The sequence below is a fragment of the Elaeis guineensis genome, chromosome 3, assembly GCF_000442705.2.
Source record: "Elaeis guineensis isolate ETL-2024a chromosome 3, EG11, whole genome shotgun sequence".
Lineage (NCBI taxonomy): Eukaryota > Viridiplantae > Streptophyta > Magnoliopsida > Arecales > Arecaceae > Elaeis > Elaeis guineensis.
In genome coordinates this window covers 103,637,634-103,665,262 of record NC_025995.2, presented here as the reverse complement: position 1 = coordinate 103,665,262, position 27,629 = coordinate 103,637,634, and the positions used below count along the sequence as shown (strand labels likewise).

Genomic DNA, 27,629 nt, shown 5'->3' with positions numbered 1-27,629 from the left:
GCACGCAAGCGCAACAATTATCCAGTAGGCTGGGGACTGAAGAAAATTACCAACCGCCTTGCCAAATAATAATAGTAAGCGGCAGGTTTTAGGTTAAAGGACGCCAAGGGGCTGCGGCGTTATCCTCGCTCGCTCCCTGCCCCCCTTCTCCGTGACGTCCAACTCCTCTTGCTCGCTCTCAGTAGTCTTTTCGCTACCCGAAGGCACCGAGTAAGAAGGGTGCGCGAGAGAGAGAGGAAGAGAGAGACGGGCCATGTCGTCGTCGACCAACATATGGGTTCTCCTCGGGCTGGGCCTCGCTGGCGTCCTTCTCATGACCCGGCGGCTGAAGCGAGCCATCAAGCAGGATTTCGGGGCTTTCGTCGAGCGGTTGGAGCTCCTCCCTCCCCCTCAGCCCGCCCCTCCCAAGGCCCCCCATCCTTTGACCGGCCTCTCCTTCGCCGTCGCCGACATGTAAGCTTTTTCCTAAATCTATCCTTCTCTTATTCTTATAATTCCCTGATCTAACCTCTCTTTCTTACCGTTTTGATCTTTTATTGGTTTTCTTCTCTCTTTTCCAATCATCAGTTATGCCTAATTTATTCTTGACTCGAGAGTGTTTTTTTTTTTTTTTTTGACGGTTTTGATTTGATAGTATGTTTCTTATTGCTGTGATTTAGGGTTTGTTGTTATGTAGGAGCAAGTGGTCCTAAGCTGCTAGTGCTTGACTACTTAGGAGGATAGGAGTCGGTGAAATATTATTTGGGTTATTAATTTGATTCTGAAACTGAAAGTATAATTTGATTCTGCCGGCCGGTGTTGGTTGCTGGCTGTGCAATGAGGACATGTTAAAGCTAGCAACAAGAACGAGATGCAAGCGAATAGAATTATCCGTCACACATTCTGTTATTTTGGAACAACACACAGAAACAGATGTGGTCATATAACTTGATTGCATATATTTATTGTTACTTCATCCCCACTTTCTTGGATTTAAGTCACTGCAAATTCACCAGTTGTTTTCCTCTGTAATTAGAGCTTGATACTTGATTTGTAGTCTAGTTTTCACATCAGTGTCTTTTCTTTGGATTCAACCATTTCTGTGAGGGCATGCTTCATCTTTTGAACTTGCATTTTGCAGTAAGTGCCAAGGCTGTTCTCTTTTAAAATATATCATTAATTTTGATTTTCTTGTATCTGCTCACTGCAAGTGACTATAATGCTAGCTAAAAACTTCTTTGACGTACTTTAATGGCTTTGATTGGGCAACTTTAGCTGAATTCTTGATTGGTTCACTGATCAACAGATTCGATATCAATGGATGTGTAACTGGGTTCGGCAATCCAGACTGGGCAAAAACTCATGATCCTGCAGCACGGACATCTTCTGTGGTTTCAGCTCTCGTAGATGGGGGTGCTACTTGTGTTGGAAAAACGGTGATTGATGAGATGGCTTATAGGTCAGATTAGTATCTCATTTTACAACTTGTCACATTTTTCTGTTTACATTTGTAACATAACATACAACCAATTTGCCACTGTCTGGCTTCTTTCAACATTTGAAATGACCTCTTTCTATACAGCATGACACCAATGGGAGTTTCAGTGAAGATTTAAAATCTTATCATGTCTTTTGTCTCTTGTGGTTTATTTCCTTATAGTTTGAAATGCCTTTGCTTAATTTAAGTACATTATATTTTCAGTATCAATGGTGAAAACAAACATTTTGGTACACCAACAAATCCTGCAGCTCTTGAGCGAATACCTGGAGGATGCTCGAGTGGATCAGCTGTAGCTGTTGCTAGTGGTCTAGTTGATTTCTCCTTGGGTGAGCTTCTAACCACTAAATATTTGTACAAAGATGCAATGATAACAAGCATGACCATTTCTAAAAAAATCAAAGCCGGCTTGGCCTTCTCTTAATATGTAATAACCAGCTTACAGATGTATATTGTGAAATACCGTACATTGTACTAGTCATGGTAGAGCTGATGAATGCTCGTATGCTGCAACCTGCATGCATTTAAGAAATTTACAGTTTTGGACTGAATGTATTAAAGTAACTGCATGCATTTAAGAAATTTACAGCTTCTCATGTTTTATGACCTCATAAAATCATGTTTGTATATTTGAGGATCTATTGGAATAAACTTCCTGTATGTGGAAGACTTTGAGTCTTCCCCCATAAATTGCACGTGGGTAGCATTTTTACTGATTTATCCCCCCCTTCTTTACATTGTCATCATCTAGATAAAGCCCATATGTGTCAAGCTTTTCTGTCAATTTGTTCAGTAGGTTGAATGATCTTGTTAGAAATTCTACAATGCTTCATGGTTGGTTTGAGCTCCTATCGTGAAGTGTTTGTATGTCCAAATGGCCATAGAGTTAATAATGCTTCACTGATGAACAATAGTTTTATCTTGTTTCTGCTGTGGCTTCTACTTATGCAATACGAATGATGACTGCTTGGTCAAAACTGTGGCACTACGTCTAGTTTACTTTCACTGAATTTGTTATAGAAGATCCTGGTCTTTGTACCTCGACATTTGTTGTATACTCTTGGAGCCCTTTTGTTGCCTTTTCTGTTCTGGAGGTGACCTAGATATATGTTGCCTTTGACCATGACTCTGACTCTTATTTGCTTAAATTTTTTTAGTTCTTTAGGAATGCAATAGAACCTTCAGTCTCAACAACATTTCTTGTGATGCAAATACATGCACATATTTGCTTGCTTAACTTTAGGTTTTGCTGTCTTCTGATCCATTAGTGGATAACCGATTAGGGAGAAAGTTTGGACTAAAGTGGACTTTTTTGGGTTCTTTGGCCTCTAGATTAATAAGAAAATAATGAGTATTATAGTTAAAGGTAATGCTTTTGTGATGATCTGGAGGGAGCCAATAGCAAATTGGATTATCATTTAACTGGAACCAAGCAATGAAGTATGATTGATCAGGTTGGTGAGCTTATGCTTGCCAAGTCCAGAATGCATCTCATATGAAAATATGGGGGATAGAGACTTGGTTTTCAGGCTTGTTTTTCATTGTTACATGCATTTCATAGATTAACTTTCCTGTAGAACTTGTTTGCACCATTTTAGAGGAATGAGATTGTGAGACAGTAGTAGTATTCTGAAGAAGTGTAACCTTCAACAATGATTGATTTCTGAAATCAAACTACCAGCTGCAGCCTGCAAAGGAGTGTTAGCATTTCTGAGGTGATATTGTGCCAGAAGTTTTTACAAGCAATGGGTTTGTTATTCCATTATTTTTTTTTCTTTGTTAACAAGCTACTAAGATCTTCAAGTTGACAACCTTTAATACCTGAATGCTTTGTGCTGGAATAGGCCTTCTGATATCCATCTGTTCTTAAGGGATGTAGCTTGAAGAATCTTTCTTTCGCCACAAAATACCTAATTCCATACTGCGAAGTTCAAGGCCAATTCTTATGCATGTGAAATGGGTTTTATCAGGCATGATAGTAGTATTCTCTAGCAACTGAATTTTATGGTTCATCTTCTGTGACAGCATAATTGTTTCTTTTGATCATGGTGGAATGTTAGATTTGGTTCCTGACTTCCTGTTTTCTTCATCTGTTTCAAAAACTTCTTAACCTGTCATTTAAGCAGCTAACAATGACAGTTTATATCTTAACTGTTATTTACATTAACCTTGTTTCTTCTCTTTTGCATCCGTATTGCTTTTATTTTTTCCGGCTTGCATATTCATCTGCAAGGGCTAGTTTTTCTATTTATGCTAGAACTGTGTCTAATATTTGGATTTCACTTTTGACATATCCAAATGGAATTGTCTCAGCCATGTTAATGCCAATATTTCAACATATTGAAGCATAGTTCTTCTTGCAATTTAGGAATCATCATAATGTCAGTATTTGCTTAGTTTTCTTTTGATTTTTGCTGCAAAAAATAGAAAAAGGGTTACTCTTGTCATATAGGCATCATGGGCAAGCCCTTTATTGATCGATAAACATGTGTAGGTGTTGATACTATTGGTGGTGTGAGGATACCTGGGGGATTTTGTGGTATATTAGCATTCCGACCTTCACATGCTGCTGTTTCAAATATTGGTGTTATTCCGGTCTCACCAAGTCTTGACACTGTAGGTATGTGCATAAATTTTTTTTTATAATTTAAATTCTTCCTATTCTTGGACTATTTGCTCATTTAAAGCAATGGAACTCTACTTAGAGTACATTTTTGTGTTGTTTGCTAAAGCAATAATGACAATGGTTAGAATTAGCCGTCATGGACATGGGTGGGGCATGGTAATACAGATACGGATGTGATATACAAGTTTTCGTAAAAGTCTGATATACCTTCTCCCTTCTGTATATCCTTATGTCATCGTATGCATTTGTGAATAGCTTAATGTCTATACAAATGTAGAGGCATGCTGTATGTGGTTGATGAGTTTTGAAGTTTAAATGTAATTTAATGTATCTTTCAATCAAAAGTTCAGATACATCAAAACTTCTTAGTTATCATATGAGGTTTTTGTATCTGGATCAGGGATATTGGGATCCGCCTCAGTGGCTGATATGGGCCACATCGACTGGGAAGTGGCCCATGGCATTGGTGTATGGGTAAACCAACCTGAACTGACACCTGCCAGTACCACCTGGTACCAGGTTTAAAGGTGTGAGGACACTTGGCACTTATTTGAAGGTTGGGAGGGGAGTTTTCACCTATGTCAACAAGGTGACAGCAATGTGTCATTGATGTAGGTCACTGCTTCAAAATTTGAAATGAAATTAGTGTTGAAATAACAATGTTCATATCAAATATCACCTTCCTAGCGAGAAAAAGCATTAACACCATAGAAATTAAAAGGATGGAAAATACCAATTCTAGCAAGAAAAGGCCATGCAACAGGGCAAGTCAGCTTTTCATGGCCATATTGGCTCATGCACTGCATCAGTATGGCATGTGCCGTGGTACATGCTGTGCAGGTTCGTGACTAGCATGGGTACCCAACCTGGCTTTTTGATCCTTGATTTGGATCAAATATCCTTGAGTGGGAAACCATCAGAATTGTCGATATATAATCGTAGACAAGGGCATCAAACTTCTAAACATGTACGTGCCAACCCATCTAAAATAATTGATATTAGATAAGAGGATTTTTCATTGTTGGGCTGGGCTCGGGTCTGCTAGTTTCAGCTCAATTATAATTAATCTAGAATTGGGTTAGTTTTTTAATCTTTATTTTTTCTGCTGACCTAAAATTAACCTGATCTGACCTCCGTACCTGCCAATCTGCCTGAAATAATTGGGTTTGTGTGAATGCTATTTGTTCTCAGTTTAGGAACAAGCCTGCTTATTCCAATGCAATTAAGATAGGGTTGGGTTCAAGTTTTTTTTTTTTTTTTTTATTAATTTACCACTTGATCAGTGTTTAACATAAATGCTCAAGGAAGTTTATGTTAAATTTTAACTGTATAATCTTTATAGTGAAATGCATTGAAAGATTTTTTTTTTTTTTTTTTTTTTTTTTGCTATTTTGCTCAGCAAACTTTTAATATTAGTTAGGTCTTTTATGTTTCAATTTGTTAAAACATGGCATATAGGGTGAACAAGTTTTACAGGAAAAAAATTCGTTCATGTAATTAGTTCTCATTTCTACTGTGCAGGATTATTTGCTAAGGATCCCAGTATCTTGCGTCGTGTATCTCATATCCTGCTTCAACTTCCATATGCTGATCACCGCCAGCCTAGACATATGATTATAGCAGATGATTGTTTTGAACTATTAAAGATTCCAAAGAGCAGGGTGACTCAGGTGGTGATCAAATCTACAGAGAAGCTGTTTGGAAGTATGTTTTAGCTTATTGATCATTTGTAACATCTTTTTGTAGGTTTTCTGCAAGTGCTGAATTATCTTATATTTACTGTCCATGTATAGCATGTCTTTGCATTGTTGATCGACCTTTTCAGTAACATTTTTAATTGATGGCTTCAGGGCAACTTTTAAACCATGTAAATTTAGGAGAGTATCTGGCTTCTAAGATTTCCAGCTTGAAACAACTTCAAAATGGGAAGAAAAGTGGTGATTCAAAGGCTGCATTATTATCACTTGCAAATGCTATGCGGCTGCTTTACAAGTGAGTTCCTTGTATAGTTGAAAATCGTACAAGTTTAGGATAATTTTTTGTGTTGTTTTATGATATGTTTGTTTGTGTTACTTGAATGTCAATATTGTATCCATAGTTTATGTTATTTAACCTGTTCATGAAGCTCTTGCTTTTTGATTTTTGCAAATTCATCAGTATAGTTTTAAGGCCCTAAAATTTGGTGATGAAGGATGGTTTGATCTTGGCAAGTAATATAAATATAATCATGTTAACCTGGTCGTTTTGACTTTGTTGAGCTCTCTGCCTCCTACCCAAGATTGTCATTAAATTTATTAAAATGATAAAATGTTGCACCAAATTCAGCCAATGAAATATTGCAAACACAAAGCAATAATAATTCATGAAAACAGAATTTATCATGTGTGTAAGCACAAGGCAATAAAAACATGACTCGCGTGTTGTCACTTTTCCATGTTTGACGTGAACCACTTTTTCTTGATCCAGAACTCTACACTTATTTTGGGATGCATAATATCACCTTTTCATTAGGTCAGGAAGTTTATGTTTCTAATCCAGGTACATCTATATTAGTTTGTCAAAAACTCAGAACATATTGGTACTTGGTACACAAATAAACTCTCTTATGTAGTAAAAAACTAAAAACAGTTCGTGCTTAAATTTATTTATTTATTTATTTGATTTTGCTTAGAAATTGTAGAGAAATGATTGTAGTAGTGACCAGTTACACAGTTTAAAGTTCTGTTTCACGTATTGTCAAAGAACTATTTGTTTGTCCTTGCCCATTTGCTACCATGAACTAATGCTTCCAACATGCTTTTCAATTGAGATTCTGATAATCTTATTATAATTCTTAACAGTTGTAGGTAAATCATAAAAACACTGATTATCTTTTTATCATTATCTAGGTCCATGTTTTATAGTATATTAAAAATCACTCCCAATGTAGAAAATTCAGCCATCAAATAACTGAGACGTAACATTATTGTGACCTCTTCTATTCCAAATAGTTCTACTCAACATCATCAGGTTAAAGGTGTGGAATGCTACTTAAATGAAGCACCGTTGCATTTGTAAATCTAAAGGAGGATTTATTTCATATTTTCATCTTCACTTTTTAAGAAGTTTTTGTGATGTTAACTTTCCATATGTTTCATATGATGTTAATACCCACATCAGTGGTCTTATGTGGTCCTGTTTCAATTAACTAAGACCGGGAAAAAAGGTAAATTTTAAGAAAAAGGATGCTACCATTTCCTTTTGTGTCAAAAGAACATGCAAAAATAATTCTTTTGATTACTTCACAACATAAGAAAAAATAAATTCTTGAATATTTTCTGTATCTAATTTGGCTTTGTGACAAAATTTTTGGTCATAAATCTTCGTGGAATTCTTTTCAAAATTTCAGATCCATGTTTGCTGAGCAGAATGCGTAGTGGTATAGATAAATCAAAATTTCAAGCCAAAAGTTTAAAACAACCTTCTATCTAATCCTTACCTAAATCAGGCTTGGGTGTTCGAGCCCCACTTGTGGGTGCAAGAATGTGAAGCTTTTAAAAAGTCCAAGGATAAGGAAGTCCCTCGGAGGCATTAATATTACTAGGTATAATGGAGAACTATTTTTGATTATTGATTTTTCAAAAATGCAAGATGTAAGGACTGGAAAGATAGCACACAATAAATCTAAGTTCCTTGCTGATTCAGATTGATTTTAATAATGTGGAACCATGAGGAAATCAGCATATGATATTTTGGAGCAGATGCAACCCATTTGGTAGACGATTCCAATGACATGATCTGATCGACTTAGCTCCCTAAGTTATTATATTTACAGTATATAATGCGATGATATGCTTTCTTGCTTCTAAAGGTTTGCATAATGGGCTAAACTCTAACACGTCACTTACTAAGGGTGACAATTTTTGACCCAACCCGCTTTGAGCAGCTTCAGGTTTGGCATAAACAAGTCTGAGTTGTGAATGGGTGAGCTTGAACTAACTCGTTTATTAAATAGTTTGGGTTCAGGTTTAGAATCTTGACCCATTTAACCTATTTTGACTTGTTTAATAATTGGGTTGGATAGCGACTCGATTCATTTAAGACCCATTTAATCTATCTAACCTATTTAAGACCTGCTTAACCTGATTCAACCTATTTATTAAATGGATTATGCTAGTCAGATAGGGTTATCTGTATAACAAAAAGACGAGGTCCAGGTTGGTTTTTTGACCTATTTAATAAACCGGTTGAGTTTGGGTGGATAGATATTTTGATCCAACTAGAATTCATCCTGAGCTGATCTGATCCAACTGCCACTACTATATTTACTTAGTGCTTTATGCTTTAACTACACTTCATACATTCATTTGATGGGTTTTGGTCCTGAAGTCTAATAGTTGTCAAGAACTATTTAAGGAACAGGCTAGAGTTTGGCTATCTGTTCCATCAATGTAAACATCTGTTTAAAGTCATCATCTCCATCTATTCTTTTTCCCTTTCTTATTTAACAAGTCACCATAATATTCCATCAAGTTGTTAGTGTTGATTGAGATTTAAGCCATCGAATAGGGGCTTCATAAGAAAATCTAAGCTATGTTACTAACTTTTTATGATCTAAAAGTCAAAATTTTCTACTTGGTCTCAATTTGTTCTGTATGTAGGATTCAAAACCACTCAATTTTTCCTGTAAACAAAAAATAATTTTCTTTCATACTCCATTTACCGATGCATGCTGTTATCTTTTATTGTACAACTAATCTATACTGCATATGTATGCCTGTTGATTCATTCGCTACAAGAGTCTTGGAAGATTCATACTCACTGCCATAAATATATTCAAAATGCTTGTATATTGGCATACTTGACTCTTTGACCATGATGTTTCATTTAGGTTACTCATAGATTAGGGTCTAAAGACATTTCTGTTGATCATACTTATTATCTGTAGAAACTTTTGGACTAACCTGAGTTTTTAAGAAATTTAAAACCTTGAAATGAACCAAAATGGAGTCAACTGGTCTTGGCTGGTTGGAAATAGTACCGTTTGATGTTTTTTAGTGGGAAAAGTTCTTTAATTCACAGGCTTGAGATGGTGGAGAAGTTTTGTATCTTAGGATATGCATTTCTCCATGGCATGCTAAAAACTCAGTTGGAAATCATCTTTAGCAGTCCCAAGTATTCATGATGGAAGAGGATTCTCGTGGATTCCTATGTGGATGAGAATATGAGAAAGTGTGGAGTATTTGCTGGTTGTTTAACTGTAAAATCCAATAGGGGAGAGTTTGTGGGTCATGAGGAATCTTGTAAAAATATCTTTTGTGTTGAATAAGAGAGTATGGAGCATGTAAAATCCAATGATGACCTAGGTGCTTGCTAATTACCATTAGCTTCAGAACCTCTAAGCAGATATCGAAAGTCTTTGATTAATTGAAGGTATTTTAGGAATGTCTTAAGTGAATGATACGGAGGTTGATATGGCCTTGGAATTCAATAACTTGTAGGAGACTTTTGCACCTTCATTGGACTAACAATCTCTGGTAGACATGCTAGAAATGATGATGATTAACTATGCTTCTCTGTCAATAATTTGGGCTCTACTTAAACATAATTGCAGTTTTCTTCTTATAAATTTTTTTCCTAGATTCATCAGGCCAGTTATCCTTTCTTGGTAGTGCTTAAAGTTATTCACATTCATTATAGTTTCATTGGAGAAATGGGAACCAAAAACCATGAACTTTGCAGTGCTATGTCATGTATGCATAAGATTATCATATATGCTTTGCTGATAAATTCGAGTAGGATTCATTGATATCAAATTGATTATCATTATATTTCACCATGAAATTTACTCAATTTCCAATTCAAAGTCTTCTTGTTATGACCTATGCTCGCTTGACACTCATACTGGTAGTCATCTATTGCCAACTTGGGTCTTGTTGGATAACATTTATTGCTCTGTTTCTGGAAACAAGCTGAAATTTTTCCTTGTTGCTCTTAACCATTCCCATGGAACAAAGAAATCTTTTTTGGTGTCTTATGCTTTAGAGTTTAGCCTGTAATGTTTGTGCATAATCTCCATGTTATCATCATATTTATGTCTTATTTGTTGAAACCTTCATCCAGATAACCATTCTATGCATTCATATACAGGCGTGAGTTCAAAAATAATCATGAGAGGTGGATCAACTCTGTTAAGCCTGTCCTTGATCCTTCTATATTAGCAGACATTAGTAGCTCATTGGATGATAGTGATGCACATATTGAATACTGCCACTATGCAAGAAATGAAACACGCTTGGCCCTTAATGCTCTTCTAAAGGTACATATTTGTCGTAGTTCTTTTTGTTTCATGGGAATACTTGAGTAATTACGTCTTAGCATAAGTTTTTCAACCACTAGTAGCATTTGCAGACTTTTCTCTTTATTTTTTTTTGTTTGTTTTCTTGAGAGTTGCGCCTGTTATATTTTCATTTGAAAGCGATGTATTTGAACTAGTTTATGCATTGACATCTATTTTGTCATCGAGTCCAAAGAATTATGTTTATATTATGTGGTTATGTTATTAATTACAGGTATCTGTTCCTGTGGAAATTCATACATGTCAAACTAGAAACTTTGATCTTTCCACAGGCACAATAGTTGTTTACTTACATGTAATGTGAGAAATGGTAACTGTTGCCTAAATATCGCACGCACACATGTAAGCTTGGTGATTGAAAACCAGCTTCATGTGCATTGAAAGTATAATAAAACATTCTCATCTTCATATGGTAGACATGGTAACTTAACAAACCTTGGGCTGCTGCTGTAACTGTTTAAAGGTAAATCCAATTTACGTGGATGATGACATCATCTGAATTTCAATGAAATTATTATTTTTTTTAAAAAAAATTAATCATTTTGTTGAATCTGACTGTGGTGTCCCTTTTTTTCGTTCTCTGAACTCTTAAATAAAAATGAACTCATAAGGATTTCTTAACATAATAAATAATAGACAATGTTTTCTATAAAATGCAATCTTAGTAGTAGGAGTCTTTACCTAGGGTAATGCACCCATTTCAGAATCTTCTTGGAATCTCAAATTCACAACCACTTCCTAAGCACATTGTTACTAGAAGTATTTCTACAATATCTCGATCCATGCACCTGCACGGGTTTCCATTTTTGGCAACTAAAATACGATCAAGAGAACAACCCCTCTATGTGTCTGTCAAGTATGAAATCTAGCACTTCATTTCCTTCTATTTTCAAATCACTGTAAAGGAGCACACTCGGAGTTAGATACTGTAATGGAACAAATGGTGTTGGATAGTGTTCTTTTGATTTGATATTGAGAAGTCCTGGAGCTACATAAACTGTTTGATACACTCATTCCAGGTCTTAAATGACAAGGCCAGCAGCTTACTCTATGGATGTATTTGTTCGCATCCCGCAAGTGCACGGATCGTACCAAGTAGTATTGAAAGATATCATTCCCTCAGGGACCGTGTTGAATACCAAACTATGACAATCATGATTATCTAGATGATCAAATTCAAGCTAGAAATTAAAAGTAGATTAAATATTGCTGGAATTAAATCTAAACAAGTTAACTAAATTCAAACACTAATGACTAAAGGCATTCCAGAGTTAGGGGTTCACACATCCAATTAACTACGAATTCAATCCTATTTATTCAATCAACAGGAAATTATTACTTTGAAGGAGATTAACCCTAAATAGTCTAAAGCCCTCTTTCAAGGCACCATAGACATGTTTTAATTAAATTAAGACCTACTCTTGTGGCGTTAAGTCAATTAAAACCCATTAAGTTCTTTGGTTAACCTATTGATTCCACATAGAATTCAAGCCTATCTCTAGATCAAGAACCCTAAGTTCAGTCCTGTTTATCCTATTATCAATTTTCACCTTTCAATCCATCAACCGATATATAAAATCAATGCCAAGTGGGTACCAACACATAGCATGCATTAAGAACACAAGAAATTGAATCAAAGTAAATAATCCCCAATTTTATTGAATAAAAATCAGATCCAATCCATAGTTATTGAAAGTGCTACATCCCTAACTCCAGAATAAAAAAAACTACTCACTCATGGTCAACTTAACAACCAAGTTCATGAAATAAAGAAAATAAGAGATAAGAAGAAGTAGAATTGAAAAGCCCAGAAGAGAGTTGCAGCTTTGATCTTGTGGAACTTCGGCTGGAATCTCTCTCTTGTGCAGAAAAGTCTTCTTCTCAGGCTTGGTTCTCTAGCGTGTATTTCTTGATTTCGGCCCCCCCCCCTCTTGCTAGTTTGGAGACTAAAACTATTTATTCTCTTCAGGGGATCCTAGTTTTAGAGTCTCCATAGCTTAGGAAACTCTTTCCTCCCGAAAAAATAGAGGTTAAAACGTGTCTTTTAAGTGTAGATCTTGAAATCGACATGGAGCGTGTCATTTCACAAGGGGTAGGCCATGTACCTTTCGGCAACTTTTGCTCTCTTTGCTGCTGACACAACCCGGGACGTGTCAACTGGTCTTGCGGTTGGGATGAGTAACACGGCCTCTAACATGGCCATGTCAAGGGCCGTGTCAGTCTGCTTCTTCTTGAAATTGACTTTCATGCCTTGGTTTGTGCAATAGCCTGTCCGAATGCCTCCAAATCTTTGAACTGACGCTTAACTCATTCACAATCAAAACTTCCTAGGCCACTTTATTCGCCTAATCAAAATAAAAATTAAGTAATTAAACTTAAATAAAACAAGAAAGAATAAAGGAATTAAAAACATATAAAAACTAACAAAGCATGAACAAAACACATATAAATGACACCCTAAACTATATAAAATATGATTACATCAAATACCCCCAAACTCAAACATTTGCTTGTCCCCAAGCAAATTAAAACCATAAAAACAATTGGAGGACCTGTCTTTGGAATTATGAGAGCTGCAAATCCAAACTTTCAAAATCACCTTAAGAAAACCAACAAACCAACCACCCTTCAAAGTAACAAGAAACCAAACACTCACCCAAGCATCACTACCCAACAAAAATCAGCTCACCAACCCAAACATGCATTCACCACCCAATTACACAAGCCCATTCTTACCCAAATAATACCCATGTACAATCAACAGTCACCATGTCTCTAATATAAATTGATAGAAGGGATAATAAGTATGGTGATATATCCCAATCCCATAGGCAGACCTCCTAACCCTATCTCCACTAATGTAGCATACACTGTCAAAAGATTAAAAGGTCTTTCTCATAAGGTTGTAATGGGGCTATCAAAGAAAAAAAAATTAACAAAAATATGAGAGGAATTAGTCTATAAAAGATCAAGATGCACCAGAAATTTGTCTCTTTTTCCATTCTCTTTTTTTTCTTTTTCTTTTTCTTTTTTTTTTTTTTCATGGAGAGAAGAAATTTACAAATTTGCTCAAATGCTAGCATACTTCTTGGAGCTTATGGAAGGACTTTGTGCATACCCTTTTGAATTTGATCTACTTATCCTTTGGCTTCCACCCCCAAACTCATTCTTTTAATACTTAGGTGGATATTTACTCTCTTTATTGAAACTTCATACACTAGCACTTCTATTTTATTTTCTTCCTCTCTCTCTCTCTCTCTCTCTCTCTCTCTCTCTCTCTCTTTCTTCTTTTTTTTTTGAATCATCTCTCACTCTTATACACAATCCCTTCTCATATAGGGTAAGGTACTGTGTTTGGTCTCAGGGCTAGGTGATATGTGCGGGTAAGCAAAGAAAATAAGGTAAAAATGTGGGCTCAAACTGGCTACAAGGGATAAATTTCAACATGGGTGGCTAAGGCTATAATGAGCTAAAAACAATTAATGCTTAAATTATCTCTTCATCCAGTGCATGCTAGGATTTCGCCTCGATAGCTTTAAAAGACCTGTTCTAGGACCGGTGAGACGTCAAATAACCACTTTCTTGTACACATGCACTCTTCAAGCAATCATGAAGTCAGTGCAACTAGCTAGCAACTGCACATCTAGACCAACAAGACAATCTAAGTCAAGTAGTAGTGGCAAGAACAAGTGCTCAACCTCTTGCACCTATCCAGATAATCAACCTGTCAGTTCTCTAAAGGCAATCTTAATCATTCTTCAAAGCAACACTTATGCATCCAAAGAAAGGGTGAAATTGCATTAATGATTTTTTTTTTTTGAAGAAAAGGAAAAGGACGAAGAACACAAAATGCAAATACAAATGAATCCTAAAATCAAAAATGCAGCTCAATACCCCCTAACTCAATCTTGACATTGTCCTCAATGTCAATCTCAACATACTCAAGTCACAAGCATAGGATACATGCCAAACATCACCAACATTCATCACATACTAGATAGAGAACCTGTAAAGGATCATCTAGGCAAATGTCATTCATATTTTCCAAAACAAAATCTGAACACAAAAAGCATATGGAAAATACGATATCAATATAAGTCATAGTATGCTAGATACAGACATAATATCCAAAACAAAGCTTTATGGGTATAATCAAAATATAAAGTCTAACATAACCAACAAGACATAAGACTGCACTAGAAATCCTGAGATGGTGAAGATGGTGGTCTATCAGCAAGCAAGGTGTCGAGCTTGGCATGCGCATCCTGGAGACTCTTCTTAGTGAAATCCTCCAAGGTCTGGAATCTCGTCTCCATGCTCTCCAGGTACGCTATGACCTGATCCAAAGTGGCTCCAGACTGAGATGGTGGAACTGGTGGTGTCGCTGTGGGCAAAGATGATTCGGTGTCCATCTGCTGCTGCTGTGCCTCACCGCCCTGCGCCTGGTCAGCTTGTGCTGCTTGGCCGTCTCTAGGAATGATATTCCCATGAGCATCCACGAGAAAGTACTCCCCATTCACTTTCTTGCAGATGTTCATGGACACAAGTGTATCTGAATCAATCCTAGCTGCGCCTAGAATCGGGCGGATCCTGACAAGAACAGGGACAAATCCAAAAGATAGAGCTATAGCTGTGATCAATCCTTCTACAACAATCTGGCCCGTAGGCTGTCCTGACATCCTCTGCAAGTGGCTAGCAAGCCAAAACCCAGTACTAGCTCTCTTACCAGAAACCATGCACCACAAAAAGAATAACTCAGTCTGATTAACTACTCCTGTGCTTTCTCCCCTGCCACAGATGGTGTTAGCTATCACCCTATGGATGTACCTAAGGGCAGGGCTAGTCAAATGGGTTGATTTCGACTTGCTCGGATGATACTCACCACCTGTAGGTGCTATCTGCCTCCAGAATTGCATCTCACTATACTCATAAACATCTCTGGGGATCATCTGATATCCTGTACTGTCAAACCCAAATACCCCATTTAATTGCTCAATGCTCATTTCTCTTTCTTCCCCCATCATTCTAAAAGTAATGCTGCTCCTTTCCTGCCGAGACCACTGCCTCCATACTGACCTAATACTACCTAGGAACTGTAGTGTTAGGTCTCTATAGGCAGGACGGCTAATGGTGACAAATCTAGTCCATCCTATGTTCTCTAACAAAGTAGTAATCTCAGCTCTGAATCCCAACTGATCTAAGGTTTCCTCATCAATGTACTTAGTGCAAACTATAGGTCTCTTAGAGAGTGCGGTACACTTTACCCGGTGTTCCTTATTCCGATAAGGCCAAGCAAGCTCCGGTGGTGGCGTTTGTGGGCGTGGCTCATGTGGTGGAGCCTGGGAGCCCCTTGGGTTGGAAGCCTGCTGCCTCTCCTGAGTGCATGGGCGCTGTGGAGAAGGGGAAGCACCCTCTTTGCCACGGGAGGAAGACCCTCTATGAATGACTTTCTTCTTGGGTCCCATTGTAGTGTGAGAGAGAGAGAGAGAGCTAGGGTTTGGGTTTGAGTGTTTGGGGTGAGGGGAAAGGTGAGAAAATGAGTGGGAAAGTGATTTGGGGATGAAATTTGTTGAGAAATTGGAATGGATGTTGTTGGGAGGTTGAGTCGCACAGGTAGGCGACCGAAATGGCGGGGAGAATTTGAGGAATGTGTTTTTCGAATGCTGGAACTGAAGGGGCAATATTTAAATATCTAGAGTGACACGGCCTGTGTCAATTGACATGGGGTGGGCTGTGCATTTTGCATCAATTTTTTTCATGAAAATGTTTTCATTATTTCCAGATTTACACGGCCTGTGTCAAATGACACGGCCCGTGCTGTGAGCTGCAAAATATGAAGTTTTTGTGTATTTTAGGCTTGCAACAAGTTTAGCTCGGTTCTGTGGTCCTAAAATCACTTATGAGACAAAATTAAGCACAAAATCAACACCGGACTCATTTCAAATGCAAAATTTAAATCAATCCACTTATCCTAATGTAAATCTCCAATTCTCAACCAATTCACTCCCAACAAATTTAAAAGCAAAACAAAGCAACATCCAAATCACTCAAAAATCAAGACCAATGCTCATAATTCAACAATAAAACTAAGAAGAGGTAAAGAGTCAAAGGGCTTCCCTTTTTGAAGCATGCCCTCCTCCCATTGTCTAGTTGCCTTGTCATTTCCTCTCCCAAAGTCTACAAATCAAAACAACCTGCAAGAAATTGACAAATATCAAAATTGAATTTTCGGGGCATAAAATTAGAAAAATAAAACAAGTAAACAAGAAAAATAAACTTGGGTTGCCTCCCAAGAAGTGCTTGTTTATAGTCATTAGCTCGACTTTTCAGGATCTACTGTGAATATGGCGGGTCGGTGAAGGAGTAGTTAACTCCTTTCTTGATGAGCTCTCCAATGATATATGACTTCAAATGCTGCCCATTCATTTTGAATGCACCTGAGATCTCACTCCACACCTCAACCGCACCATGAGGAAAGGCCATTATTACTTTGAAGGGTTCCGACCATCTTGACCTTAATTTGCCAGGAAATAGCTTCAATCTTGAATTGAATAGCAGCACCATGTCACCTTCTTTAAACTCTCTTCCTGATATGCTTGTCATGCCAATGCTTTATTCTTTCTTTATATATGCGGGCATTCTCATATGCATCCAGTCTGATCTCCTCAAGCTCATCAAGTTGCAACAATCTCTTCTCACCAGCAGCCTTCATGTCGAAGTTCAATGTCCTTATTGCCCAATATGCCTTATGCTCCAATTCTATAGGCAAATGGCATGATTTTTCATAAACCAATCTGAATGGTGTATTACCTATGGGAGTTTTGTAGGCGGTGCGATACGCCCATAGGGTGTCATCAAGCTTCAAGAACCAGTCCTTTCTTGAGCTGTTCACCGTCTTCTCCAAAATACTCTTCAGCTTCGTATTAGATATTTCCACCTGGCCATTAGTTTGGGGATGGTAAGGGGTTGCAATTTTATGCTTCACCCCATACCTTTGCAAGAGTCTCTCAAATTGGTGGTTATAGAAGTGAGTACCGCCATCACTTATGATAGCTCTAGGCGTGCCAAACCTTGTGAAAATGAATTTCTTGAGGAATTTCACCACTACTCTAGCAAAAAAATCTACCCACTTTGACACATAACCCACTCCAACCAGGATATACTTGCTTCCGTAGGAGGATGGAAACAGACCCATAAAGTCAATGCCCCACACATCAAATAATTAAACCCCAAGAATACCATGTAAGGGCATCTCATCTCTTCTAGAAATATTGTCAGTCCTTTGGTATCTATCACAAGCTAGAACAAAATTCCTCACGTCTTTAAATGAGTGGCCAGAAAAAATCTGATTGAAGCACTTTTTCTGTAGTCTTTGAGGTGCTTAGATGTCCACCGTAAGCTGAAGAGTGACAGTGAGTCAAGACACTCCACTTCCTCCTCTGGTAGGCATCTCCTTACCAGCCCGTCATTGCACCTTTTAAACAGCAGTGGCTCTTCCCGACTGTAATCTTTGACATCAAGTAAGAATCGCTTCTTTTGCTGAGAGGTCAAATTTGGGGGGAGAATTCCACAGGCTAGATAATCGACATAATCAGCATACCATGGTAGTGCAGTGCTGGCAATAGACAGGAGCTGCTTATTAGGGAAGAAATCATCAATTGGTACTTCACCATCCAAGTCATCCCTATGTTCCTGTCTAAGCCTAGAGAGGTGATCAGCTACCATATTTTCTGTTCCCTTCTTATCCCGGATCTCCAAATCAAACTCTTGCAGGAGAAGCACCCATCTAATAAGTCTTGGCTTGGCATCTTTCTTATTCAACAGATATCTTATAGCAGCATGGTCTGTGAACACTATGACTTTTGAACCCACCAAATATGATCTGAACCGGTCCACAGCAAACACCACAGCCAAAAACTCCTCAGTAGTTGCATAATTAACTTGGACGTCATCCAAGGTTCTGCTGGCATAATAAATTGCATAAACTTTCTTCTCCTTCCTTTGGCCTAGTACAACTTCCACAGCAAAGTCACTCGCATCACACATGATCTCAAATGGCAATGTCCAGTCCGGTGGCTGCATTATGGGTGCCGATATGAGCACCTCCTTGATCCTGCAAAAAGCATCAAGACAATCCTTACTAAATTTAAAGGGCATATCTTTATTAAGAAGGTTAGTTAAAGGTTTAGCAATTTTAGAAAAATTCTTAATAAACCACCTGTAGAACCCAGCATATCCTAAAAAGCTACGAACTCCCTTTACTGAGGTCGGTGGTGGCATCTTCTTGATTACTTCAACTTTTGCTTTATCCATCTCGATGCCTCTTTCAAACACCATATGGCCCAGTACAATCCCCTCACGAACCATGAAATGGCATTTCTCCCAATTCAAAACAAGGTTGGATTCCTCACATCTTTGCAACACTTTAGAAAGGTTAGTCAAACAATCATCAAAAGTAGTTCCATAAACAGAGAAATCATCCATAAAAATTTTCATAATATTTTCAATAAAATCAGAAAAAATAGCCATCATGCAATGCTGAAAAGTAGCAGGGGCATTACAAAAACCAGAAGGCATCCTTCTATATGCAAAGTACCATAGGGGCATGTGAAAGTGGTCATTTCTTGATCACTGGGGTGAATGGGGATATGAAAGAACCCCGAATACCCATCTAAATAGCAAAAGTATGAATGTTTAGCTAGCCTTTCAAGCATCTGGTCAATAAAAAGCAATGGAAAATGATCCTTTCAGTTGGCACTATTCAATTTCCTATAGTCAATGCATATTCTCCACCTAGTGATTGCTCTAGTTGGAATTAATTCATTATTTTCATTCTTAACAACAGCCATACCACCGTTTTTAAGAACTACATGCACTGGACTCACCCAACTACTATCAAAGATAGGATATATTACTCCTGCATCTAGTAGTTTGAAAACTTCCTTCTTAACAACTTTCATGTTAGGGTTGAGTCTCCTTTGATGTTCTATGGTGGGTTTAAAGTCATCTTCTATTAATATCCTATGCATGCAAATAGAAGGACTAATTCCTTTGATATCATCTATTGTGTACCCTATAATCCTCCTATGCATTCTAAGTTCTCTCAACGGTTTATCAACCTCAATCTCACTCAAGCTAGCACTAATAATCACAGGATATGTAGAATTGGGCCCAAGAAATGCATACCTTAGCTTTGGTGGAAGGGGTTTGAGTTTCTACCTTTGGAGCTTTTTCCTCATCAAGTGGTAGTGGTTCAGTAGATACCTATTTCAGCTCCTGTATTTTCAACACTTGTGAATGTGGGATAGGTGGACTTGCCTCCAGAAGCTGCGCATATGCTATTCCTTCCGCATTTTCATCCTCAATCGTGGCACTATGCACCAAGCAGGATTCAAGAGGATCTTCAGGATATTGGTCTATGAACTCTTTCACCAGCTCATCAATGATGTCCACTCTCAAGCAAACATCCACTTCATTCGGCCTTTTCATTGCTTGAAACAAGTTAAACTCCACTTCTTCATCCCCCACTTCAAAGTCAATCTCTCATTCTTCACATCAATTATCGCCTCCATCGTAGCTAAGAATGGTCTTTCCAAGATTATGGGAATCTGGACATCCTCCATTTCTAGAACCACAAAATCTATAGGAACATAAAACTTGCCAACCTTCAGTGGAACATTTTCCAATATACAATTGGGTACTTAATGGACCTATCCGCTAGTTGCAAAGAGATAGTGGTTGGCTTCAATTCTTCCATTTTCAGTTTCTCACAAATAGAAAGTGGCATGAGACTAACACTGGCACCAAGATCACAGAGAGCTTTATCAATTGACATGTTTCCAGTTAAGCAAGGAATAGAGAAGCTACCTGGATCCTTTAGCTTAGGAGGAAGCTTGTTTTGCAGAATTGCACTACATTCCTCAGTGAGAGCTATAGTCTCATATTCTTCGATTTTTCTCTTATTTGATAGAATCTCCTTGAGAAATTTAGCATATGAAGGCATTTGGAAGAGAGCCTCAGTAAATGGAATGTTGATGTTAAGTGTCTCCAGGACTTCCAAAAATTTTTCGAATTGCTTGTCCAACTTCGCCTTTTGAAATCTCTGAGGGAAAGGCAAAGGGAGCATGTATGGTTTTGGAAGTTCTTTCTTTGGCTCCTCTTTCTCAACACCCTTTTCTAAATTTGTTTTCTTCTCGACTGCTGGGGTCTCATTCTCTGATCCAACTTTCTCTTCATCAACCCTTTCACCTCTCTCACTTTTATTCTCTACTACCCACCCATTCCTCAATGTAATAGCCTGGCAGTGTTCTCTCGGGTTCAGTTTTGGTTGGCTAGGCAATGCACCTAAAGCTTTACTGGAGGGGGAACTGGCCTGCTGAGCAATCTGGTTTTCAAGCATCTTCTTATGGGTAGCTATCTGATCAACCTTTGAAGTAAGTTGCCTGATCACCTCATCATTTTGTTTTTGGTTGGCTAAGAGACTCTCCATTAAGACCTTCTGGTTAGATTTTTGCTCTTGAGGTTGGGGTGGATATTGGGGAGGTGGGTTAGGATTCCTATGTTGAAAGCCAGGTGGTGGTCTAGTGTTCTGCTGAGGGTTATGGCTCTGATTTTGCTGGTTGGACCAAGAGGAGTTGGGGTGGTTTCTCCAGCTGGGATTATAGGTGTTGGAGCAAGGGTTACCTACAGGCCTGCGATTAGAATTGTTGTTGACATATGCCATTTGCTCAACAAAGGGTTCCTGTGCATAAGCTTCATAATCAACCCCTTGATGATTTCCTCCATCCATATCACTGATTGGGTTATCTGTCCCCACTGCACTCATACTCAGCTTGTCCAACTTCTTTGTTAATGCATCGAACTTAGCATTAATCATGCTCAATGCATCAACCTTAAAGACTCCAGTCGGTCTCCTTGCATTAGTTCTTTCATTGGACTACTGGTAGTTATTTGATGCCATATCCTCAAGTAAAGCAAGAGCCTCATCAACTGTCTTACCCATGAGAGCACCTCCAACAGCTGCATGCCTGCATCTATAGTGATACTCACAGACGGAGTCAACCCATTGTAGAAATTTTGCGCGATTAACCAATCCGGAAGGCCATGATGTGGGCATTGTCTCTGGGGATCCTTGTATCTCTCCCAGGCTTCATATAAAGACTCATCATCCCTTTGGCAAAAGATAGCAAGATCATTGCGAAGCTTGGCAGTCTTTCCTAAAGGGAAGTACTTTGATAGAAAGGCTTGTGAGAGCTGGTTCCATGTTGTGAATGAATTTGGAGGCATAGCACTCAGCCAATCCTTTGCTTTGCCCCTCAGGGAGAATGAAAATAGACTCAAGCGAATAGCATCATTTGACACTCCATTTATCTTGAACGTGTCACAGATCTCCAAGAATCCCATTAAGTGTGCATGAGGATCTTCAGTTGGTAGACCCCCAAACTGGTTCTACTGTACCCATTGGACCAATGCTGGTTTCAGTTCAAAATTGTTTGCAGCTACTGTTGGCCTTGTAACACTTGGTCTGAATTCCTAAAAATTGGGCGTTGCATAGTCCCTGAGCACCCTGTTGTCAGCATTCACAATCTGGTTGTCTTGAGCCATGATTGCTTGTTGAGCTCCTTGCCTTCTTCTTTCTGCTCTAATAGCTCTCAAGGTTCTTTCAATTTCGGGATCGCAATCAACTAGCTTTTCCTCACTCTTAGCTCTTCTCATAAACTAGCTGTAAATCCTGAAAACAAAACAAAACAAAATAAACAAATAAAATATGAGAAATTAAGAAAATAGAGGTGTCTAAATTAATCAAACTATCAATCGTTTGATATCAAAGCACCGAGTCCCCGGCAATGGCGCCAAAAATTTGTTCGCATCCCGCAAGTGCACGAATCGTACCAAGTAGTATGGAAAGATATCGTTCCCTCAGGGACCGTGTTGAATACCAAACTATGACAATCACGATTATCTAGACGATCGAATTTGAGCTAGAAATTAAAAGTAGATTAAATATTGTTGGAATTAAATCTAAACAAGTTAACTAAATTCAAACACTAAGGACTAAAGGCATTCCAGAGTTAGAGGTTCAGACATACAATTAACTATGAATGCAATCCTATTTATTCAATCAACGGGAAATTATTACTTTGAAGGAGATTAACCCTAAATAGTCTAAAGCCCTCTCTCAAGGCACCATAGACGTGTTTTAATTAAATTAAGACCTACTCTTATGGCGTTAAGTCAATTAAAACCCATTAAGTTCTTTGGTTAACCTATTGATTCCACATAGAATTCAAGCCTATCTCTAGATCAAGAACCCTAAGTTCAAAATCCTGTTTATCCTATATCAATTTTCACCTTTCAGTCCATCAACTGATATATAAAATCAATGCGAAGTGGTTACCAACACATAGCATGCATTAAGAACACAAGAAATTGAATCAAAGTAAATAATCCCCTATTTTATTGAATAAAAATCAGATCCAATCTATAGTTATCGAAAGTGCTAGATCCCTAACTCCAGAATAAAAAACACTACTCACTCATGGTCAACTTAACAACCAAGTTCATAAAATAAAGAAAACAAGAGATAAGAAGAAGTAGAATTGAAAAGCCCAGAAGAGAGTTGCAGCTTTGATCTTGTGGAACTTCGGCTAGAATCTCCCCTTTGTGCAGAAAAGTCTTCTTCTCGGGCTTGGTTCTCTAGCGTGTATCTCTTGATTTCGGCTCACCTTTTGCTAGTTTGGAGACTAAAACTATTTATTCTCCTCAGGGGATCCTAGTTTTAGAGTCCCCATAGCTTAGGAAACTCTTTCCTCCCAAAAAAATAGAAGTTAAAACATGTCTTTTAAGTGCAGGTCTCGAAATCGACATGGGTCGTGTCATTTCACACGGGGTAGGCCGTGTACCTTTCGGCAACTTCTGCTCTCTTTGCTGCTGACACAACTCGAGGCATGTCAATTGGTCTCACGACTGGGATGAGTAACACGGCCTCTAGCATGGCCATGTCAAGGGCCGTGTCAGTCTGCTACTTCTTGAAATTGACTTTCATGCTTCGATTTGTGCAATGGCCTGCCCGGACGCCTCCAAATCTCTGAACTGACGCTTAACTCCTCATTCACGATCCAAACTTCCTAGGCCACTTTATTCACCTGATCAAAACAAAAATTAAGCAATTAAACTTAAATAAAACAAGAAAGAGTAAAGGAATTAAAAACATATAAAAACTAACAAAGCATGAACAAAACACATATAAATGACACCCTAAACTATATAAAATATGATTACATCAGTATTTGGTATCATACTGTTTATCTTATTTTACGACTTATTGGGTATAAGGATGTGGAGAGCTTGTGCCTCCTAAATTCCGGGCCTTCATCCAATTAGCAAGGAGGCACTCTGACCTGCCAAGTGATGAAGTTGTGCATATTATATCTTTTTTATTGTACCAGCTTCCCTATTTCTCCACCTTTTTTTCCTTCTTCTTCCTTGGGAAAGAGTCTGGAACATCTGTTAATTTGTTGCCTTGGTGATCAATGTTTGGGTCATAATATCTGTTTCTGCAGATGCCTGAAATTTGGACTCTGTAAAGTATAAACCACTAAGATCATGCTTTTATTTAGGTTTTGGCAAGAGAGAAGCATTAGTCTTTGTTGAGAACTTTTAAATTTTTATAAACAAGTTCCTGAGCCGACTCTTGGTTTCTGTCAAATATTCACCTATATGTTGGTTCTGGTTTGGTGGTATTTACGTGTAGTGCTGCTGTGGCTCTCATGGGGCTTGTCTTGTGCATTATGTCCCATCACTTGCTTGGTACCTTTTGTTTGCTTCTACTTGTAAGGCAGTCTCTGACTGTCTTGCCTGCTTGAGCCTGGAGTAGGCATTTTGTTCTCTACCTCCATGACGTATAAAATAAGGAGCACAGGTTTTGTGTTGATCAATGATGAAATATTTAAAGGGCATATTATCTTGGATGACAATTGATGCACCTAAGTACAGCCTTTTCCTAAAAGTACAGCATGCACTGTGGTAGAAATAGTATCATATATATGAAGTGGGTATAGTTTGGTTGTGTTGGTATTTCACTGTGTGATGGAGTCTGACAATTTTCTCCATTGGTTTACCACAGTTATTCTGTGATTGATCTGGTCCTCACACTTTTCCAAGTTAACCATGGTGATATTAGTTACGTGCAGGATGATGGAATAATTGTTCTTCCCACAGTATTAGGAGCTCCTCCAAAACTTAATGCAAAGGAAATTTCATCAGAGGACTACCAGTCTCATACATTATGTCTATCGGCTATTGCTAGCATGTCAGGTTGTTGTCAGGTACGGTGCTTTTGTTTGGCAGCTGAAAAATTTGTTGATGGCAATTGCTTGACCTTGGTCAACTTGTGGCGGTCCTAGCATTTAATTTCTAATGCATTAAGGATTTTTCTGCAACATCCTTCTGCTTGCATGTGCAGGTGACCATACCTATAGGGTACCATGAAAAGTGTCCTGTGTCTGTATCCTTTATTGCAAGGCATGGAGGAGATCGCTTTTTACTAGATACTGTCCAGACTATGTTTGCCTCTCTTCAAGAGCAAGTTGATGAAGTTATGAAGTCCAAATCGTCAAGCAGTAGCATCAGCAAGGAAGAATCTGCGGAAATTGCAAAAGAGAAAGTCAGTTCTCTCTCTTTTTATAACCTAATTTTTTGTTTGTTTTGCTAATAGTGTGTTATGCTTAAGACATTGTTGTGGATGTAATATTTTTATCATTAGGTAGGATTTATTCTGTAGTAACTTAAAAATTGTCAAACAATATGAAGCCTTCTGAAGTAGATTGTTTTGAACATTTGATTTGGTTGAATTTTTCATCATTATTTCCATCCTTGAGTTAATTCTTCTCATCTCTTCTTAAACCCTATTCTTTTGACTTGTGGAATCCCTCCTTATTTTGGTATCAATTATTTTATTACAGGGTAACATTGCTTACAAAGAAAAACAATGGCAGAAAGCTGTTAATCTGTATACTGAAGCAATCAAACTGAGTGAAAAGAATGCAACATATTATAGCAATAGGGCTGCTGCATATCTGGAACTTGGAAGGTACTTCATTATCTTTTGGGTGCTTTTATTCTATTATTTGCTTCATGGTTGAAAGATTTTGTTTTGTTCAACCAGTTACCTTCAAGCTGAAGCTGATTGCAGCGCTGCCATAAGCCTTGATAAAAAGGTCAGTAATGTTGTATAAAACAAACTTTTGTGGGTTCGACATGATATCATAATTTAGTACCTTGGTTGAAACTCGTTATAGTGATTATATAAGGCCTGAATCCTTAACCTTGTTTCTGCATCAATTTTACCGTAAGTTAACGTGCAGCATATCAGGGTGATTAGAGTTCAAATTCATGCCATGATTATACTGTGATTCTTCTGTAGAGTGAGCTTCGGCTAATGAAAGGTTGGAATTATTTGTGATCTCCATTATGTAGCGTTCTTGATAAGATGTGTTTTATACACCAATTTTACTGAAACTTTGTGCATGGTTCTGTGTGGGATTCAAGTTTTCCCTTCTTTTGGAACGGCCCTGTACTATGCTGGTGGGAGACATAGCAGCAGGAAAGTTTGTGGCTCAAGGTGCATGTGAGCAATTTTCAGCTACATGCTTGCACTAGCTTACCACAAACCTGGCTTTGTTTTGCACCCTTCCATGTTACATTTTTGCAGTTGTTGTTGATTTTCTCTTTTATGGAAGCAGTTTAATTTTTACCAAAAAAAATAAGCAGTTTAATGGGTTTTTATTTTCAGAAAGTTGAGAAAGCTCCACTTGATGTTCCATTTAAATAAATATCTTAGATACACGTAGGACTACATTATTTTATTTTTGAATTTGCTAGTTCTCTCAGCATTTTCCCTTACTCTCTTGGTTTCTTGTTCAGAATGTCAAAGCTTATTTGCGAAGAGGTACTGCACGTGAAATGTTGGGCTATTACAAAGAGGCAATTGAAGGTCTCTCTCTCTCTCTCTCTCTCTCTCTCTCTCTCTGTGTGTGTGTGTGTGCGCGCGCGCGCGTGTGTGCGTGCATGTTTGCTCTAAAAGTTATGGGATGGTACCCTTGCCATGAGCATGGAACCAGAATAACTGAAGTCACCACAGCTTTGTGTTAACGATGGCTTTCCTTTTGAGCTTGCACTACAAGATTTGATGCGCAGGAGCATCCGCTAATATTGGTATTCTTAGCTTGCTTGACATCCAGGACCAAGCCTTTTTCCATACTACAAAAAATTGTATGGGTGATGTTGGAAAAAATCCAGTTCAAGTCAGTGTTACTCAAATTTATTGTTTAAATTACTGAATGTAATATTTTGCCTCCTCTCGACTCTGAACTTGCAGATTTCAAATATGCACTTGTCTTGGAGCCAACCAACAAGACGGCACTCCTTGCCGCTAGTAGATTAAAGAAGCTATTCCAGTAGATAGCACACTAGCAATTTGTCGAAGGTGCAAATCACCTGTTCAATATTTCATCTTCGAAGATGGTAGATTCGACCCGTATAGATACATTTTGAAGATTTGGGCAGCACCTCATAAGAGTACCGATCACTAGAATTTGCAGGCGTCCCGATTGCTCACCATCTGTCACGCTGAAGTTCTCAACTTGTTTACAGAATCAATGGTTCTTAATATTGCCCCTTCGTAGTATAAGACTATGCTTAGTCCAGTTTTGTTACGCACCTTATATCAAATATCAGATGTCGTTTTCATTTTACCGTATATGCCCGCTATTTTTTTTTTTTGAATTGTACTATAAGATGATCATTTATTGCACTGATGGGGAGTGGTATTTTGGAATAAAATTACATAGTTTGGGAGGTGTGCTATCAATTCATTCTTTGCGTCATTCACATCTTTTATTCTGTTATTGCTATATTAGTTTTGTCTCTTGCTATGTGAATCTCTGATTTCGAAATAATTAGGAGCGAGTTCTTGCTTAAAAATATTTTGATATTGCATGTTCACATGAAGAAATATGTAGCCAAATACACTGATTTTGCTGTTATTACTTAGCACGGTGAGGAAGTTGGAATACAATATATTTATGAGGAAAAAAGTGATATACGATATACGAGATTGGATTTTGGAACTTTTTAAAAGGTTGAGTCTCTCAATATGAAACACGGAGCGACCTAGTGATTCAAGTTGC

The 27,629-nt window shown here is 38.0% G+C and overlaps 1 protein-coding gene and 1 non-coding gene across 4 annotated transcripts; both read left to right on the top strand.

The window, feature by feature from the left end:
• Positions 1-78: 78 nt before the first annotated feature.
• On the top strand, positions 79-27,310 carry LOC105041306 (outer envelope protein 64, chloroplastic). 3 transcript variants are annotated; one of them, XM_073254189.1, is made up of 13 exons: positions 79-453; positions 1,286-1,438; positions 1,682-1,806; positions 3,972-4,097; positions 5,625-5,807; positions 5,954-6,095; positions 10,233-10,401; positions 24,633-24,767; positions 24,905-25,105; positions 25,404-25,531; positions 25,607-25,658; positions 25,806-25,886; positions 26,365-26,410. In XM_073254189.1, the coding sequence occupies exons 1-12, from the start codon at positions 254-256 to the stop codon at positions 25,851-25,853; spliced, it is 1,662 nt and encodes a 553-aa protein (XP_073110290.1). In that variant the 5' UTR covers positions 79-253; the 3' UTR covers positions 25,854-25,886; positions 26,365-26,410. The 3 variants fall into 3 exon arrangements, with proteins under 3 accessions (XP_073110290.1, XP_019705065.1, XP_010916516.1); XM_019849506.3 differs by lacking the exon at positions 26,365-26,410 and adding an exon at positions 25,990-26,005; XM_010918214.3 differs by lacking the exon at positions 25,806-25,886 and adding an exon at positions 26,819-27,310 and having other exon boundaries at positions 81-453; positions 26,365-26,434.
• Positions 21,539-21,645, top strand: LOC114914032 (small nucleolar RNA R71). The gene has a single exon (XR_003800465.1). It is a non-coding gene; the product is annotated as a small nucleolar RNA R71 (small nucleolar RNA).
• Positions 27,311-27,629: the final 319 nt, after the last annotated feature.

Coding starts and splice junctions, on each gene's coding strand:
- LOC105041306 (XM_010918214.3), top strand. CDS start 254: ATGTCGTCGTCGACCAACATATGGGTTCTCCTCGGGCTGGGCCTCGCT. Junction 454..1,285: donor TCCTTCGCCGTCGCCGACAT/GTAAGCTTTTTC, acceptor ACTGATCAACAG/ATTCGATATCAATGGATGTG. Junction 6,096..10,232: donor GCTATGCGGCTGCTTTACAA/GTGAGTTCCTTG, acceptor ATTCATATACAG/GCGTGAGTTCAAAAATAATC.